The 15,655-nt window shown below is 41.0% G+C and overlaps 1 protein-coding gene across 1 annotated transcript in view; it reads right to left on the minus strand.

Annotated features, from left to right (window-relative positions):
• Positions 1–1,752: 1,752 nt before the first annotated feature.
• Positions 1,753–15,655, minus strand: part of COL1A2 (collagen type I alpha 2 chain) — a 44,705-nt gene continuing 30,802 nt past the window's right edge. Inside the window, exons 34-48 of the mRNA XM_074945909.1 lie at positions 15,280–15,333; positions 15,116–15,169; positions 13,819–13,980; positions 12,117–12,224; positions 10,821–10,928; positions 8,764–8,817; positions 8,550–8,657; positions 8,321–8,374; positions 7,844–7,951; positions 7,090–7,143; positions 6,836–6,943; positions 5,661–5,907; positions 4,835–5,025; positions 3,720–3,962; positions 1,753–2,806 (exon numbers count right to left, since the gene is read on the minus strand). Of these exons, the coding sequence (XP_074802010.1) occupies positions 2,660–2,806; positions 3,720–3,962; positions 4,835–5,025; positions 5,661–5,907; positions 6,836–6,943; positions 7,090–7,143; positions 7,844–7,951; positions 8,321–8,374; positions 8,550–8,657; positions 8,764–8,817; positions 10,821–10,928; positions 12,117–12,224; positions 13,819–13,980; positions 15,116–15,169; positions 15,280–15,333 (1,800 nt within the window). The 3' untranslated portion in view covers positions 1,753–2,659. The remainder of the gene's footprint in view (positions 2,807–3,719; positions 3,963–4,834; positions 5,026–5,660; positions 5,908–6,835; positions 6,944–7,089; positions 7,144–7,843; positions 7,952–8,320; positions 8,375–8,549; positions 8,658–8,763; positions 8,818–10,820; positions 10,929–12,116; positions 12,225–13,818; positions 13,981–15,115; positions 15,170–15,279; positions 15,334–15,655) is intronic.

Here is a 15,655-nt window from a genome sequence, read left to right on the forward strand (position 1 = left end):
GGTTGGGGGGTTGAGGGGCGGGTATAGTACCTGAAACAACTACTCACTTATTTATAAAACCAATTAGAGTTCAAGCTGGCAGTGACCCTTTAGTCATTTCATTCATATCCTTAGGCTCAAAGGGCCATAATTTCAGCAGCCTGAACTTGGACTCCATTTGTTGACATGTGGACTAATAAAGAACACATTTTGAAGCTTGGGCCTTTAGTCTTATTCAGCTGTCCAGAAACAAGGCTGGAAAGGGGTTCCTTTTTTTGGTATCAGACTGTGGGGTTACACCTCTCTGCCCTTCCCCTTCCTCAGCCTGCTCTAGTTTGATCTCTCTTTGGATTCCACATTGTTCAGCGAGGCGGCTCATCTCTCCAGTGGTACTTCCACTCTGCTTACAGAGAGCTTTGCTCTGTAAACCTTCTGCAAAGCTACCTTCACATGATATCTGTTAGCAAAGCCCATCTGACCACTTGCGCTGTCTTCTCTGGTTGTCCTTATGTGTTCTATGTTGCTGTCTGTCTCTGAAACGCCATCCTAATCTCAGACACCCAGAAATGCTAATCCAGTCAGAATTTCAGTCCAGCTCTGTCAGGAAAGTACCGCTCTCCACCAAAGACAGTAAATTCCTCAGGGGAGGGACTGTAGCATCTTTTGGGTCTTGTATGGTGCTGAGGGTACTGTTAGTGCTTAACAAAACATCCTCCTCCTAATAATCTAGAGAACAATTTTTTAACTAGTTTCCTGGTTTGACTTCTGCATATGTATTCAAGAAAGTCAAAGCTCCTGCCAATAGCAGATTCAACAGCTTGTAGCCAGCCAGGACTCAACGGCCCTTTGGAACCAGGGTAATTGGGTCCTCTGTCTTTTTCCTTCATCAGTGCTCAGCAAAAATCCTATCTGGCTGCTGCTGTCGGATACAGAGAGTGGGCGAGATGCAAATCCCTGTGCTCCCACCCTACTTTGTGCACCCACCCTACACCAGGTGGCATTCGGCCATGAAGCTCTTTAATATTTTAACAAAAGACAACAATCCATTATTGCTTGTTATCAATAGTGTCGCACCAGGATGCCTAGTGCTTCTAGATTGTCTGTAGATGTTACAGAACAGAGATGTTGAACTGAAGAGTTGAGTAGACAAACATATCAATAAGCTATTTCTATATGGTCTTGGAATACAGCAAATAAATATCTCATTGCAACAAACAGGCAAAGACAGACAAATGAAACTATGCAAATGTATTGCATGCTTAGCTCAGAAAGAGAGAGGCAACTTCCTTACTGATTAGACTAAATGCCAGAAAGAGCAGAAAAGACTTTGTGTGTGTGTGTGTGTGCGCGCGCGCACGTGCGCCCAGAGATAAGATAATTTAAAATGCCATTTCATTTCACAGTTGGGTGGGGTGTGCATGATCAAACAATGATGTATTTTGCTATCTGGAGTAAAGAAAATATGATTTTATTTCCTAGATCTAACGTTGCATCTGATTGCATATTCCCATTCTTGTATAATTAATTTAATCCAAGAATTAGCAAAGAAGGACAGACCCTGGGTTATATCACATTTATAGTTTATAGAAAAAGGTGAGCATTAATTGGCGCTTAATGTATTACATTTTGTTTTACTGCTACACCATTAACTGTACTCAAGCAGGCTTCCAATGACTGTTTCAGTGTATTTCTCAAACAGATAATTCAGCACAACCAAATATGGGCCTGGATGTAGCCAGATATTTTAGCAGAAGTGCTGTATCTTGCTATTTAAAAAAAAAAAATTATTTTTTTTGCTTAAGAAGCCAGGTAATTAACAATGCATATACTGGGTACAAATATCTATTGATGCACTTAAGCAAGGAACTTTACTCATTCAATGTTTTCTTTTGGAACACTGGACATGCTTTATTTCAGTTTTTTCACAATTTATTTAAACATCTCACATATACAAAATAGGTACAATTTTTTTGAGAAATGATGCTTTCTTTTTACCCATCGTAGAGGATGAAAATGAGATTTAAAGCATGAGCACCTGAATTTGGAGGGAGAGGTTGAAGATGGGGCCGGGGGAGAGAAATGATCCACATGCTTAATCTGGGGGTGAGATGGGACATTCTGACTAAAGTTTTGAGACAGATTTCAAAGAAACAATACAACTTAATACAGAAAAGTGGTATTTCAAATGCTGCTAGCACCAACAAAGTTCAAGTATTGGAAAGATCCTCTATCATACTGAAATTAGCACCTGTGTATTACGAATGGAACTAAAAGCACCTCAGATCATTTGGAGAAGTACCTACTGTGGATGTGGATCACACTTGGCTTTAAGTGTATGAGGTAGTTTAAACCTTTGGAAGTTGTGGTTTTAAACTTCCTCTGTGGAAGATATTCAAAGGCCACAAGTGGTGCAAACTTTCATGATTTTTTATTTTGTTTTTTTTACAAAGGCTGACATTTCCCAAAACAAGGTGTTAAAATCTTGAAAGACTTCTGAGTCCTTTTGGGGCTGTATTAAATTGCATTGCACAACGCTTCAATCAATCCTTCTCCTTCTCTTTTGCCCAGAGTTTAAGCAAGTAGATGAACAGAAGAAATGGAAGGAGTCAGCTTTCAGTATAAAAAAAGAAATGGCAAAGAGAGATTTTTTTTTTTTGATTTTAAGTTAGTTTGAGTTCATTCATTTGAAACAGACTGGGCCAATGTCCAAACCGAATTCTTGGTCAGCGCCACCAATGTCCAAAAGTGCAATGTCAAGGACGGGCAAGCGAGATGGCTTATTCGTTCTGTATTCAATGATTGTTTTGCCCCATTCATTGGTCTTTCTCTGTAAGATAACAACAGTGATAGTTAGAAGAGTTATTGTGCTGTTTACGGTACCAACATTTCTTCCAATGAATTTAATCTCTTCTGAAATCTGTTGCAACTAATTTTGCTAGCACAGGTCGTCAGTTAGATGCCCACCTACAGATCTTTCATATAAAGAAACATTTATTTTAATCTTTTAACATAGCAGCTATCTGATCACTCAGAATAGCAGATTCTGTGTTCTGGCTTTAATATAGTAATATATGCACTAGGGATCAAATCCTCACAGGAAGGGGGAGGGATAGCTCAGTGGTTTGAGCATTGGCCTGCTAAACCCAGGGTTGTGAGTTCAATCCTTGAGGGGGCCATTTAGGGATCTGGGACAAAAACTGGGGACTGGCCCTGCTTTGAGCAGGGGGTTAGACTAGATATTCAATGATTCTATAACACTGCCATGGTTGTTGAGCTCCAAGAACTGAATGGAGGGCTGAATAACAGGATTCTCAGCTCCTGCCCGCAGCAGCTAGTATGGAGATGCTTTCCAGTGGCTAGGCAGGATATGGAGGAGTAGCAGGTGTAGGATTTTGGACTACTGGATATGCTGCATGTGTGGACTTTTGCCACTTCTCCAGTTCGCACATCATTCCCTCTGTTCTCTGGGTTCGACAGCTGCATGCAGCTTTCTCTTTGGCATGTAGAGGGGTGAAATGCCTATAAGGTGCTCTCCACAGTGAAAGTGTGATATTTCTGTGTTTTGGCCTGTGCACACTTATCGAGAGAGCTGTAGGATTCAACACGAGACTAACTATCTTCGACACAATATGAATTTTAATGACTAATGTCCTGCAGAGGAGATTGGTCATCTAGCTCTATATCAATATCCAACTCTACCACTAGAGTAAACAGGAAACCATGCGTCCAATAGTACTTACAGAGCAGCCATCCTCAAGAACACTGAAAGTGAACCTGCTGTTGCCTTCAGCTCGTAGTTCAACATCATTGGATCCCTGCAGTATAACAGCCTTCTTAAGGTTGCCAGTTTCCACATCCATGTACGCAATGCTGTTCTTACAGTGGTAGGTGATGTTCTGGGAGGCATGGTTGGCCAGCAGACGCATGAAGGCAAGTTGGGTGGCCATATCCTTGGAGGTCACGCCTTCCTCGTTGTATTCAAACTAAAAACAGGAAGGAAGAACTCTAAATCAAATATTCATTGAAATGTAATGGGATATAATATGCTCACAGGATGTGTGTGCATGTGTCTGAAGTGAACAGGGATGCTAGGAATGTGAAAATCATGGAATTCAGGAGGTTGTGATCTTGAGCACTTTGAGATTTCACCACAAGACCAAAACTACTCAGTTAAAAAAATAACTGAATTAGAGCTATGTAACTGAACAAACGGAATTATTTACAGTTGGGGGTTGTGTGTCTGTTTTTTTCATTATATTACTGGAAATTATAAACGTAAACATCCACGGTGGGCATCTCTCTTTCTTTAATTATGGCAGTGTGAAGCGTTATGATGGCATAACTTTAGGAGGACTCCACTGATGTGTTTCTATTGTAAAGGTCTTCCCAAGCATGTCCAATATAAGTCAGAGCAACATGTTAAAGATAAATTGACTGCAAACTATAAACTTTGCAAAAATGTAAGAGAAGTCCTGCATGGATTTTTGATACATATTCCTATTCAGTGCCTGTATCCCCATACTGACTTGGAACATGCCAGATATACCAATCCCAGACTTCCCTTGAGCTATGACTAGTAAACATGTTAAGTTTGTGATAAACTGTGTTGTGATTCTGTGACGTTCCCAAAGGGAAAGTAGGATGATTCCAACAAACCCATTTTGCAATTGTGACCAAAACCAGACTTTGAATTCTGCTCTCCAAAGATGAAAGGCTAGTCCATTGCCTCCTATCCCTCCACTAGGAGAGAGTTTTCATTAGTCTGTGCTTTTGAAAAGGGTTACTGTGCAGGCAACTCTTTAGACAGCACTGTAGGTAACAAATTCACTCGAGTTTGCACTGTTTGGCCACTCACCTGTGTACCACCATTGATAGTTTCGCCAAACCACACATGCTTCTTGTCCCTGGGGTTCTTGTTGACATACCAGTTCTTAGTGGGGATGTTTTCTGGATTAGCATTGATGCAAGTCTCACCAGTGGAGAAGTCACAGTACACTCTGATGGCATCCATGATGCACCCCTGGTTGGGATCAATCCAGTAGAAACCTGTCATTGAAAAAAAAAACCCTGGTCACTAATAATGCATTCAGCCTCATGCAGGCACTCAGCTACTATGGTAATGGGCATGGCATAAATACTCAAAGGGATAGCATAGATACTATAGTTGTGTACATTATTACACTGGCGACCTGCAAACCACAAGAAATCTGTATTTGAATATTGCTAATGTGTGACACTGCATTACTTTCGAATGCTGAGCATACATAATTATCATATTGATTTTGTGGTGAGGATTGCACCACAGTGAACAATGAAGGGAAACTCTTCAGGGTGAGCTTGTGTAATTGTGCTGTCAGTAGAGGTAGGGGTTATTGTTTCATTGGTGATTTATTAGGTTAATAATATCCACTGCCTGTCCAGAGTGTTAAGAGTTGAATTTACCCCCTGGCCAATGGCCAGCACAAGTACTGTACACCACTTCAATACCACTAATTGGGCTTAAGAAGACTTAAAGTTTATATGCCTTGTGCTGGCTCTCAGCACAGGGGTAAATTTCATCCTTAAAAGAATAAAACTGCTGACACCAGGCCCTAGTCAATCAGGAAACCACACTGAAAGCAAGCTACTAAGCTGAATACAACCAGCGAGCCAGAAGAGGCATCCATCTAGCATTAACATACCACTGGTCCATTCTGGGTGGCTGAGTCTTAAGTCACGGCAGGTGCGGGCTGGGTTCTTCCTGGAGCCTTCTGGGGTCAGGAGGGTCTCAATTTGGTTGTTCAGTGATTTCAGAGTGGCATCAACTTCATAGTCCTTAGGTCTGAGAGATGGCTGATCAGCCCGGTAGTATTCAGCATCATAGCCAATTTCATATCCACCACCATTGGGACCAGCTGGGCCAGGGTGACCAGGTGGACCGGGTGGACCCTAAAGAGGTTCAATGTCAGAAGACAAAGAGCATCCCATTATATAAGTCTGGGCATTGCACTGATGTGCACACTACACCCAATTACTTGCATGAATAGCCCTACTCTAAGGCACAGGATCCTCAGCTCCAGTCTCGAATAGCTGGTAGGGAACTGCTTTGTGATGGGTATTTCAGAGTAAAAGGGTAACAGATGCAAGATTTAGGGCCACTGCATCTTCTTTGTGCATGTACTCCCTGGCTACAAGCAGTAAGTACTCATCAGCTTGAATAAGGACTCTGCAATTAGGGCTAAGGTTGGTATTCTCATATAAAGAGAGAGAACTTAAATGAACTGCTGGTTCAGTCTTCTCACCTTAGCCCCATTTAATTTACATGACTATTTTATTTAAATGTTTGAATGGCTCACCAAAAATGTGAGGGCCAGGATCAGTCATATAGTCAGACTATGGAATAGGAATAATAATAATAATTATTATTATCATATCACTTTTCATTTATACAGTGCTCAATAATCTGAGGGTTTCAAAGTGCTTTTCAAATTAAGACCAATATAGTTATCCCTATTTTACAGCTGGGGAAACTGAGGCACAAAAAGATTAAGTGACTTGCCCAAAGTCACAAAACACGTCAATGGCAGAACCAAGACTAGAACTCAGCTCTCCAGAATCCTAGTTCTGTGCTTTCATCCGTAAGCCCCCATAAGCAGTTGTACTGTAGCTTTCTTTAATACTATCCTGTAACAAATCTTAATTTTGTAGGGAAACATGTTAGAATGTGAAATAAAAAGTCTTCTACTGTTTGAGGAAAAAAGTAACGTAGAAATCTCTTCCATTTCCTCTTCTTAACTCCCCCCCACCAACCACTGGGGCTATTAAGTGATGATTTCAGCTTGTGCCATTAATTTATCACAAAAAAAATCAAACTTACACTAGGACCTTGGCTACCCTGAGAACCACGCACACCAGCAGGTCCAATAGGACCAGGAAGTCCATTGCGACCATCTTTACCATGAGGACCAGAAGGACCAGCAGGACCCTACAACAGAACAACAACTTCTTAATGGAAGTAAACAATACAAGAGAAATAGGAATATAATTTTAAAAAGTCACAGGCATTGGAGAGGGTTACTTGCCCTTTCCTTATTCCAAATGAATAGAGAGTATTCACTTAAATTCCCATACCCTTGGACCAGCAGGGCCGGTGGAACCAGGAGCACCTTGATCTCCGTGGTGGCCCTATTGGAAAAAAGAAAAATCACACCTGGATTAAAAACACTGATACACAGTTATATTAATATGATACTGGTCAGCCATGCCCCAAGGCTTGGAGTTCTGAGAATGGGAAGCTGGTGCCGACCCTGTTCCCTTAGTGAAGTACCGTCAGAGTTAAAGTAGCTGTTGTTGGGGGCATGGGGAGGAAAAGGCCCCATACAATCAACTGGAATCTAAGGAAGATGTTTTAAGACAATAACATTCCTCTATATAAATAAAAGAGGTTTTTATTTAAAGGTCAAAATCTTAAAAGGAATGTCACATTTTTAAAGAGAATGTAATCTATATGAGGATCTTCCATTTTTCCGTGCTAAAGTATTACAACATTGTAACAGAAATGGGTAAATATTGTATTATAATAAATGAATATGCTTTTAAATATAATGTTGGCCACATTTCAAAACCAATCTCTAAAACTGTGTCTCTATGTTTCAAGTGTGCTGTACGACATTCATAGGAATAGTTTTAGAAGCCTTTTAAAAATTTGATATTTTATGTGGATGGCAACAAACACTAAACTATCTAGGCATATTTCACAGCCTTTGAAAGATTTGTGGGGCGGTGTCAGCCTACAGAGTTGCACATATGAATCTTTATATATTGTGGTAATTTTATTTATTTCTGTTGTGCTCCCCTTTCTAAATTATTACAAATGTTTACTCACAGCAAGACCGGGCAGACCCTGCAATCCATTGTGTCCCTTAAAACCAGGCATGCCTCTAGGTCCTTTATCACCTGGTACACCTTTCTCACCACGTGGACCTTGTGGGCCCTGGAGAAGAAAAACACATCAAAAGAAAAAAAGAAACATAAAATGGAATGTTTTGAAATATTTTCGACACATAGTTAGCCAACGTGAAAATGAATCATGAGTAGTCTACAGTATGTCATATTCTCGTCGTGAAACATGCATATAGATTCTGTTAACACATGTGGAATCTGCTCAAGGGAGTGTGGATTAGTCCCATGGGAGGGAGATACAGATCTAGATTTGAACAATTCTAGGTATATAATATTTTCAAACCCATAATACTCCTCTCTGGACTCTATCGCCCAAGATTGGGTCCTTAATGAGCAATGAAGTATACATTTTCATTTCTTACTTAAACATTTTTGCTGAGAGATTAAAAAAATTACGTACAGCAAGACCTCTTGCACCAGCAGGACCAATAGAACCAGTAACACCAACGGGACCCTGAAACACACACATAAAATACATGTAAGCTATAACATCATATTAATGGAAAAGCTCAGTGCCCTGTGTATACTTGTTGCCAGGACAAGTGAGCAGTAAGTGTTCCATGGTTAATATCTGTGTTATGGACTAGCAAGTGTTTTAAGTAATATGAGAAATTAAAGTCTTATCTTACAGGTTCACCACGATTTCCAGGCTTTCCGGAAGGACCAACTGCACCATGAGGACCAGGAGCACCAGCGGCACCAGCGAGACCATTGTTGCCAGGATAACCACGCTCACCCTAAAGACAAGGGAAGGTGAGAGGAAGCAGACAGTGTATCAATACTGGCTTCTTATAAGGATCGACACATATCTGCCACAAGTATGAAACAAGGAGAAAAGCTTACCTTGAAACCAGGAGCGCCATCACGGCCTGGAGGACCATCATTACCGGGATTGCCCTGTTAAAACAGCATAAGAAACCAGTCACCCAAATATCAACAGAGAGCTGTGCATCCAGTTGCAGTTCCTTGTGAATATGAAACTTATCAGACATTTAAAAAAAAAGACAGCACAAATCTTGACAAACAAAAACAACCAATCAACCAACCAAAGCCTACAAGGAAACTTCACATATTATATTTGCTACCTACTTTCTGGATGGATACTGACAAGTTGTACATTTGTACGTGCCGTATAAAGGCCATCCTCAGATATTTCAAATCTATTTAAGTCGTATAAAAGACTGGATAGAATTCAAATATTTTTAGAAGGCAGGGGTCAGATTCCGTAGAAGAAGAAAATTTGTTTTTCACCTCCATCCTCTAAAATGATCTTTACATCGATACAGCAGTAGCCGTCACTTAACAGGCACCCTAGCAAAGGGCACCCTGCGTACTTGAAAAAAGTGCCAGTGGTGGGGGCTGGCAAGGGGGTGGTGAAATCAATGTAATGCATTACACAGATTTCAGACAGTAGATTCAGGGCCCAATGACTCCATTTGTGGACTTCATTAGTGCCAACTCATGTTAGCAAGCATCAATTTTTTCCTCTGTGACCTTTTGGTTGATTTCAGCTGCTTCCCCGATGTTATGGATGCTTAACTAGTGTTCTCTTGATATGAACATCACAGAGCATGGAAGTTATTTATGTTTAAAGAAATTCATGCAATGAAGTGAATGTTCTCTGATCACACTGTGTTCCAGTGAGCATCTAATAACCTGAGGCATCGCTTAAACTTATCAATTAAGTTTCACCAGTGTGTACCAATCGAGGGGCTTATTCTACAGTTATAGGGGGCAGAATAATTTATTTATACTTTATTTTTACTCCCCAGACGATTAGATTATGCATGGCTGCTGTATAGCCGGGCATGGTTGGGCAAAGGATTTCCTATCTCAAGGATTTGGTTCCCCCCGAGGGAAGGGAAAGAGGGCGGAGAGAAGGTGGAACAATAGCCCTCCCTTCCAGCTTGCAGAGCAAGGCCAGTACATCGGGGGAGCAGATGGCTCCCCTCGCACTCTCCCTAGTGCACAAGAAGCAGCTTCAGCACTGATTGTGCCTCTCTGGTGCTCCTCCTGGACAGATGGCTCCATGTTATCCATTGCATAGAAGTGTGGCTTAAAAGCCACAGTCTGCTCCTTAACGTTTTTAGACTGCATATGTCTTTTCAGATTTTGAAACACTTACCTTTTATGGGCTCTTTCCCATCAATTCAAGCACACAGGGAGATATTATGCAGTTAACTCCCACTGTTTCTCTGGTAGGGCTTAGAACACGCTAGGTATTGTGTGATCATTAACAGCTTACATTCTGAAAGCTTGAGGTATGTGCTTAATTTCTGTCCCTTAACATGAGCTCTGAATTCAGAGGTAAGACTTTGTTTTTAGGATTATGCGTATTGCATTCCCCATTCAGTGTTGTTTTTGCATTTCACTAACTCACTACAAGAGATACAAATGTAGCAGAGGTGAATTATGTCTAAATGATGTTTGGTTCTGAGTACTTTAAAAATTATGGGATAACCAGCTTCCCAGATAAATTCTTCCTTCTAGCCCAGTCCTCTACCCCCAGAATAGATTATCCTTCTCAGCTCCTCTAATGGACTCCTTTCTTCCTCCCATTCCTGAGTCCTTGATTTGACTTATATTGCCATAGAACCCAGAAGTCCCAATCAGGTTTGAGGCCCTATTCTGACATGATCCCTGCCTGGAAGAGCTTGCAGCATAGGAGGTGGGGGAAGCTGGCTGCATTCCCATTATGATTAGGACTTACTGCTCCATCTAGGACCCCTCTGATGTGGAGCCTCGATTCCCAATGATCCTGCTTTAATCTTCCCCTAAAACTCTGTAGGATGTAATTTTGCTAGCAGAACTTTCTCCAGCAATGCCCTGTTTTTCCACATATGTTTCCCATTATTCTGAACTAACCCCCCTTCCCCAAAATGATATAAAATGTAGCTTACATCACGGCCAGCTTCACCAGGGGGACCGTTCAGACCAGGCGCACCCGAGGGGCCAGAGGGACCGCGTGGACCGGAAGGACCGGAAATACCAGCAGGGCCTGGCTCACCCTAGCAAGGGAACAAGAGTAGGACATGGTATTGCAATTCACATACTGGCTTTATTGAGCAACACTTTTCTGAATATTTATTTCTGCCCATGAACTGCACACATAGAAGAAATATCTCTTTAAGGAGTTCCAGAAGTAAAGGAGAATTTGGACAAACATACATATGTATCTGACTACAAAAAGCAATTTTCTTTACTTCATGCTTTGTGCCTTCTCCCTCCCCCAGCCAATGTGGGAAACAAAAGCTTAATAGTGAAAGATTAATATTACACATTCTGGAACAGGTTTTCAAAAGGGGAAGTGCCGAGGGTTAGGTATATAAATGCATGCCTAATGGGTGTCCTCATTTCCAGACACAAATGAGGTGGTTACAGTTGAAAATGGCTGTTGAAATGCCCAACTGGACATACACAATATCCGTGTGTGTGTGTGTGTGTGTGTGTGTGTGTGTGTGTGTGTGTGTGTGTGTGTGTATGTGAGAGTGATTGTGGTAATTTGACATGTGAGTTAGACACAACGTTGCAACTGGATTTTTGCATGCGGTCCTAGACTGCTGCCATTTGGAAAATCTTGGCATATGCTTGAAAACCTGTCTCTCCCCCAAACAGAAGCTGGTCCAATAAAAGATATTACCTCACCCACCTTGTCTCTCTAAGATCTTGATGAAGGCAGATTTGTGACATGAGCATCTGTGTGTCATCTAAAGAACATTTTAATTCATAAGTGTATAACTGACTTGATTTAGCCCATGGGATACAAAGTAAAAGAGAACCTCATTAATTGACATTAATGACGGAGAGATCCATTACCAATTACTGTGCAGTGCAATTAGTGGGAAAGTAAACACACAAAATTAAAAATAACAGGGGATGATGCATAGCAAAATGTAAGAAGGGATTTTTTTGGGGGGTGCAAATTAAGGGATGGGATGTACAGATTAGCATATTAGCCAGAATTAGTGAGGTTCTACTATACTCTAAATCCCAAATCCCAGAATCAGTCTTACTGTTTCTTTGAAGAAAGTATTAAATATAGTGAGCCACTCTTTGATCTCACACCAATTTTACATTGTTCTGACTCCGCTGATCAGAATCTGGTTCTATATGTCCTAGATTAAATGTTAAAGAAAAAGTCAATTTTATCTCTGAAGTTTCTGATAAAAGGAATATAACTGATGTCATAGACTCACTGTTCCTCCAGAAATGCCAGGAAGACCACGTTCTCCCCGAGAGCCAGGGAGACCAAGGATACCAGGAGCACCAAGAATACCCTGAGGTCCTGAGGTACCAGGAGGACCCTGAGGAAGGAAGAAGAGAACATCTAATGTTATGGTCCTTGTCTATAAAAATGGAGCTTTGCAGTGGCACTGCAAATCTGAATGGATTTTTTACCAAGACTAAATTTTTGCAATTTGATTTGATCCCATAATTGCACCAAGTTCTTTCAGAGGAATCTCACTACATAGTTCTCAGCAATAATTCCCATACAAGAGAAGTTAGACATTCTGTATTTTGCATTACATTTCAAAGTTAAAGTCTCTAATATATATAGCTGCTGAAAACTCTTCCAAAAAATATTTTCCAACTGAAAGTTTTGTTGGTGACAAATTTATTTTTCTCCGTGTTCTGCTGAGCCCTTGTAATATCCCATGCCTTTGGCATGCCATAGAGGGAGGGCTGTGCATAAAGAATGTGGTATTTTTCAGTATAATGATAGGATAAATCTATTTAATGAGATGCTGTAGTATAAAAACTGATCCTCTAATCTTTGGAAGGATTTAAAGATACCAATGTGAACATACACTCTGCTGTTGAGAGTCCTTTGCTGTACTCTTCTATTTTGCTGAAATTGTGAAGGAGTGAGCTAGTTTGGTCCAAGAATAGCTAGCTAGGGCCCATATTCATTTATGCCTATGCAATGTGAGTGTAAAATGTTATTAGGTCAGGTGCAAATGAATATGCTAGGTGTAAAGTAGTGGGGAATCAGGCCTATTAGCTCCATTATCCAATATTTCTAATACAAAATTAGATTTTCTTGTTCAGAAATGTTCTACAAAGATTTACACTGGATATAAGGGAGACATTTTTAAGTGTGATGCATAAAGATTTAACTACACAGCTTTCATTAGCATTATTTTCAGTTGCATGCACAAATCATATGTGTGGCACTACAGAATTAACTGTTTGCTGTAACTAAAATAGATCATAGAAAGAATAACTGATAGAGAAGCAGAAAGCAATAACCTAAGGTAGCCTATACTCTAGGCCCTCAAAATATCATTTTGGCCTTAGCATGGCTAGTAATTCTGAGAGTGCAAGTTGAAGAGCACTGATCAATTTTGTTGTTGTACAATTTTAAACCTACAGTTTAGATCACTTAGACCTCATCCACTTATTAGGGATTCTGAGCCATTATCTAAATTATCTAAAACATACAATTACAAATTCCTTCCTTAGCATCATATTTGGTCTTTTATCGTGCAGAAAAGCAATATGCTTGCCCCACAGCTTAATGGCAGAAAGCCAAATTCTGCCACCCTTACTCAGACCGAATACTATGTTCCTCTGCAAATAGCCCCACTGGTCTCAGAAGGGTGTTCTCAGACTAATATGCTACTCAGCAGAAGTAAAGGCAGCAGAAGCTGACTCAGAGAGCTTATAACATACTTTGCCCTTCACAGCGCTAATTCAACTAAGCACTTAAGCATGTACTTAAGTCTCATTGACTTCAGTGGGATTTAGGGACATACTCAGAAGGAATCATGAGCTTACACGCTTTGCCAGATAGGGGCTAAAAGAGAAAACTGCTGAAGCACAAGACCTGTACTGGAATTTGTAATATTTACATTAAAAGCAACATTTAGGAATGTGAAGAGATGTTGTATGACTTACAGCACCACCAGGCTCTCCAGATGGACCTTTCTCACCAGTGAAACCAGGTGGGCCAACGATACCTTGTTCACCAGGACGACCAACTGGACCAGTATCACCACGTGGGCCTCTAGGACCATCTTTGCCAGACTGGCCAGGAGGACCAGGGGGACCAGTGATACCCTAGGATTAAATATAAGCATTAGTTCACTATCCTGCAGAGACAGATTATTCATCATTTCTCAATGAAACAAAAAAGGCACGCAGCAATAGTTTATTAGGGATTTAGGTCCAGATCCTCAAAGGTATTTAGGGCGGGGGGTCTAACTTTCATTAGAAAGTTAGAAGTTCCAGCGTCTCCCTCCCTTACTCACCATGTATGTCTGAAATCAATGGAACTACCCCAGGAGCAGTGTGAATAAGAGTGGTACGATTTGGCCCAGAATAAACTATAGTCTTGGTTCTGTGCCTACTGGCTGTGATTATTAACATTATTGTAATCAATTTTATAACAGGGTATTTTCTTCTTCCAGTCTGGCTGGACCCTTTATAGCAGCTTATAGCTCTGTCAGACATGCGGTGATATCCAACAGAATTAAATACAGGAATATCAGACAAGAAAAAAAAAAAAAGAGGTCTTTTTCAAATGAATGGAAGCACCTTCGTGATGAATGTGCCAGCCTTTGCATGTGTCATTAGATTACATACTGGATCTTAAAGAAAAGCTTTGGGTGGGAAAAAAATTAAGGGTCCAAATTTTCAAAAGGAACTAGTGATTTTGGGTCCCTTCATTTTTGTGTGCTCAACTTAGGGCACTTTCAAGAGGGCAGATTTTCAGTTTTGAAAATGTGGTCAAAAAGTGACTTTCTGCCATGCTTTCCCAAGCTGAGGACTGCCTTTCCCTAGGAACACTCCCACTGAAGTTAGTGGAACTGCTCCCAGAGTAAGTTGCTACTCAGTGTGAATAGAGGTGCCAGAAACTATCACAAAAGGCACAATTTACAAAGGTATTTAGGCACCTAGACATGCAGACAGACGTCTAGTGGGATTTTCAAAAGTGCCTAGGCACCTAACTCCCAATGGGGGAGGTTCGGAAATTCCCACTAGGCACCCATATAAACTCTATGAAACTAAGCACGTTTAAACACCTGGTGCTAAGTAATGAAGGGCCTGTCTCTGATCTCAGTTACACCTGTGTAATTCAGGAGTAACTCCTCTCACGTCAATGATTTATATAGATGGAACTGAGATCAGGATTTGTCCATAATGTGGTTCAGCCTGTCTGTCATCTGATAAACTATTTTCACCAATTACTTACTGCAGGGCCGGGAGGACCAGTTCTGCCAGCAGCTCCAGGGAAACCAGTGGCGCCCTACAAATAAAAATCAAGGGGAAGGTGAGGGCTGAATATTGGAAGGTGAATCATTGAACGATGATTCAAAGTCAAGAGAAAATGGAGGTGTAAGAAGCTTGAAGACTTACAGAAGGACCAGCGTCACCGCGACCACCAGCGGGGCCTGCAGCACCAATGGGACCCTACATGCGAGGAGGAGAAAGGGAAAACGATGAACCAAACAAAAACCTCCAAAGTTCCAGATATAGAAAAAGGTCCCAATCCTGCTCTGACTGAAGTTAATGGGAGTTTTGCCATCAACTTTAATGGAAGCAGGATTGCTCCACCTCCTCCAATATCAGAGTACATATTTGAATACTGGGGCCAAATCCTGAGTTCCTTTGCTTAGCTTTCACTCATACCTTATGCAGGTGAACTCATAGAAGTCACATAGCTAGGACTTGGTACAAACTGAGTAAGGGCTTCAGGCTTTAAGGAAAAGATTTTTCAATTTAAACTGACTTC

Source organism: Natator depressus, chromosome 2 (genome assembly GCF_965152275.1).
Source record: "Natator depressus isolate rNatDep1 chromosome 2, rNatDep2.hap1, whole genome shotgun sequence".
NCBI lineage: Eukaryota > Metazoa > Chordata > Testudines > Cheloniidae > Natator > Natator depressus.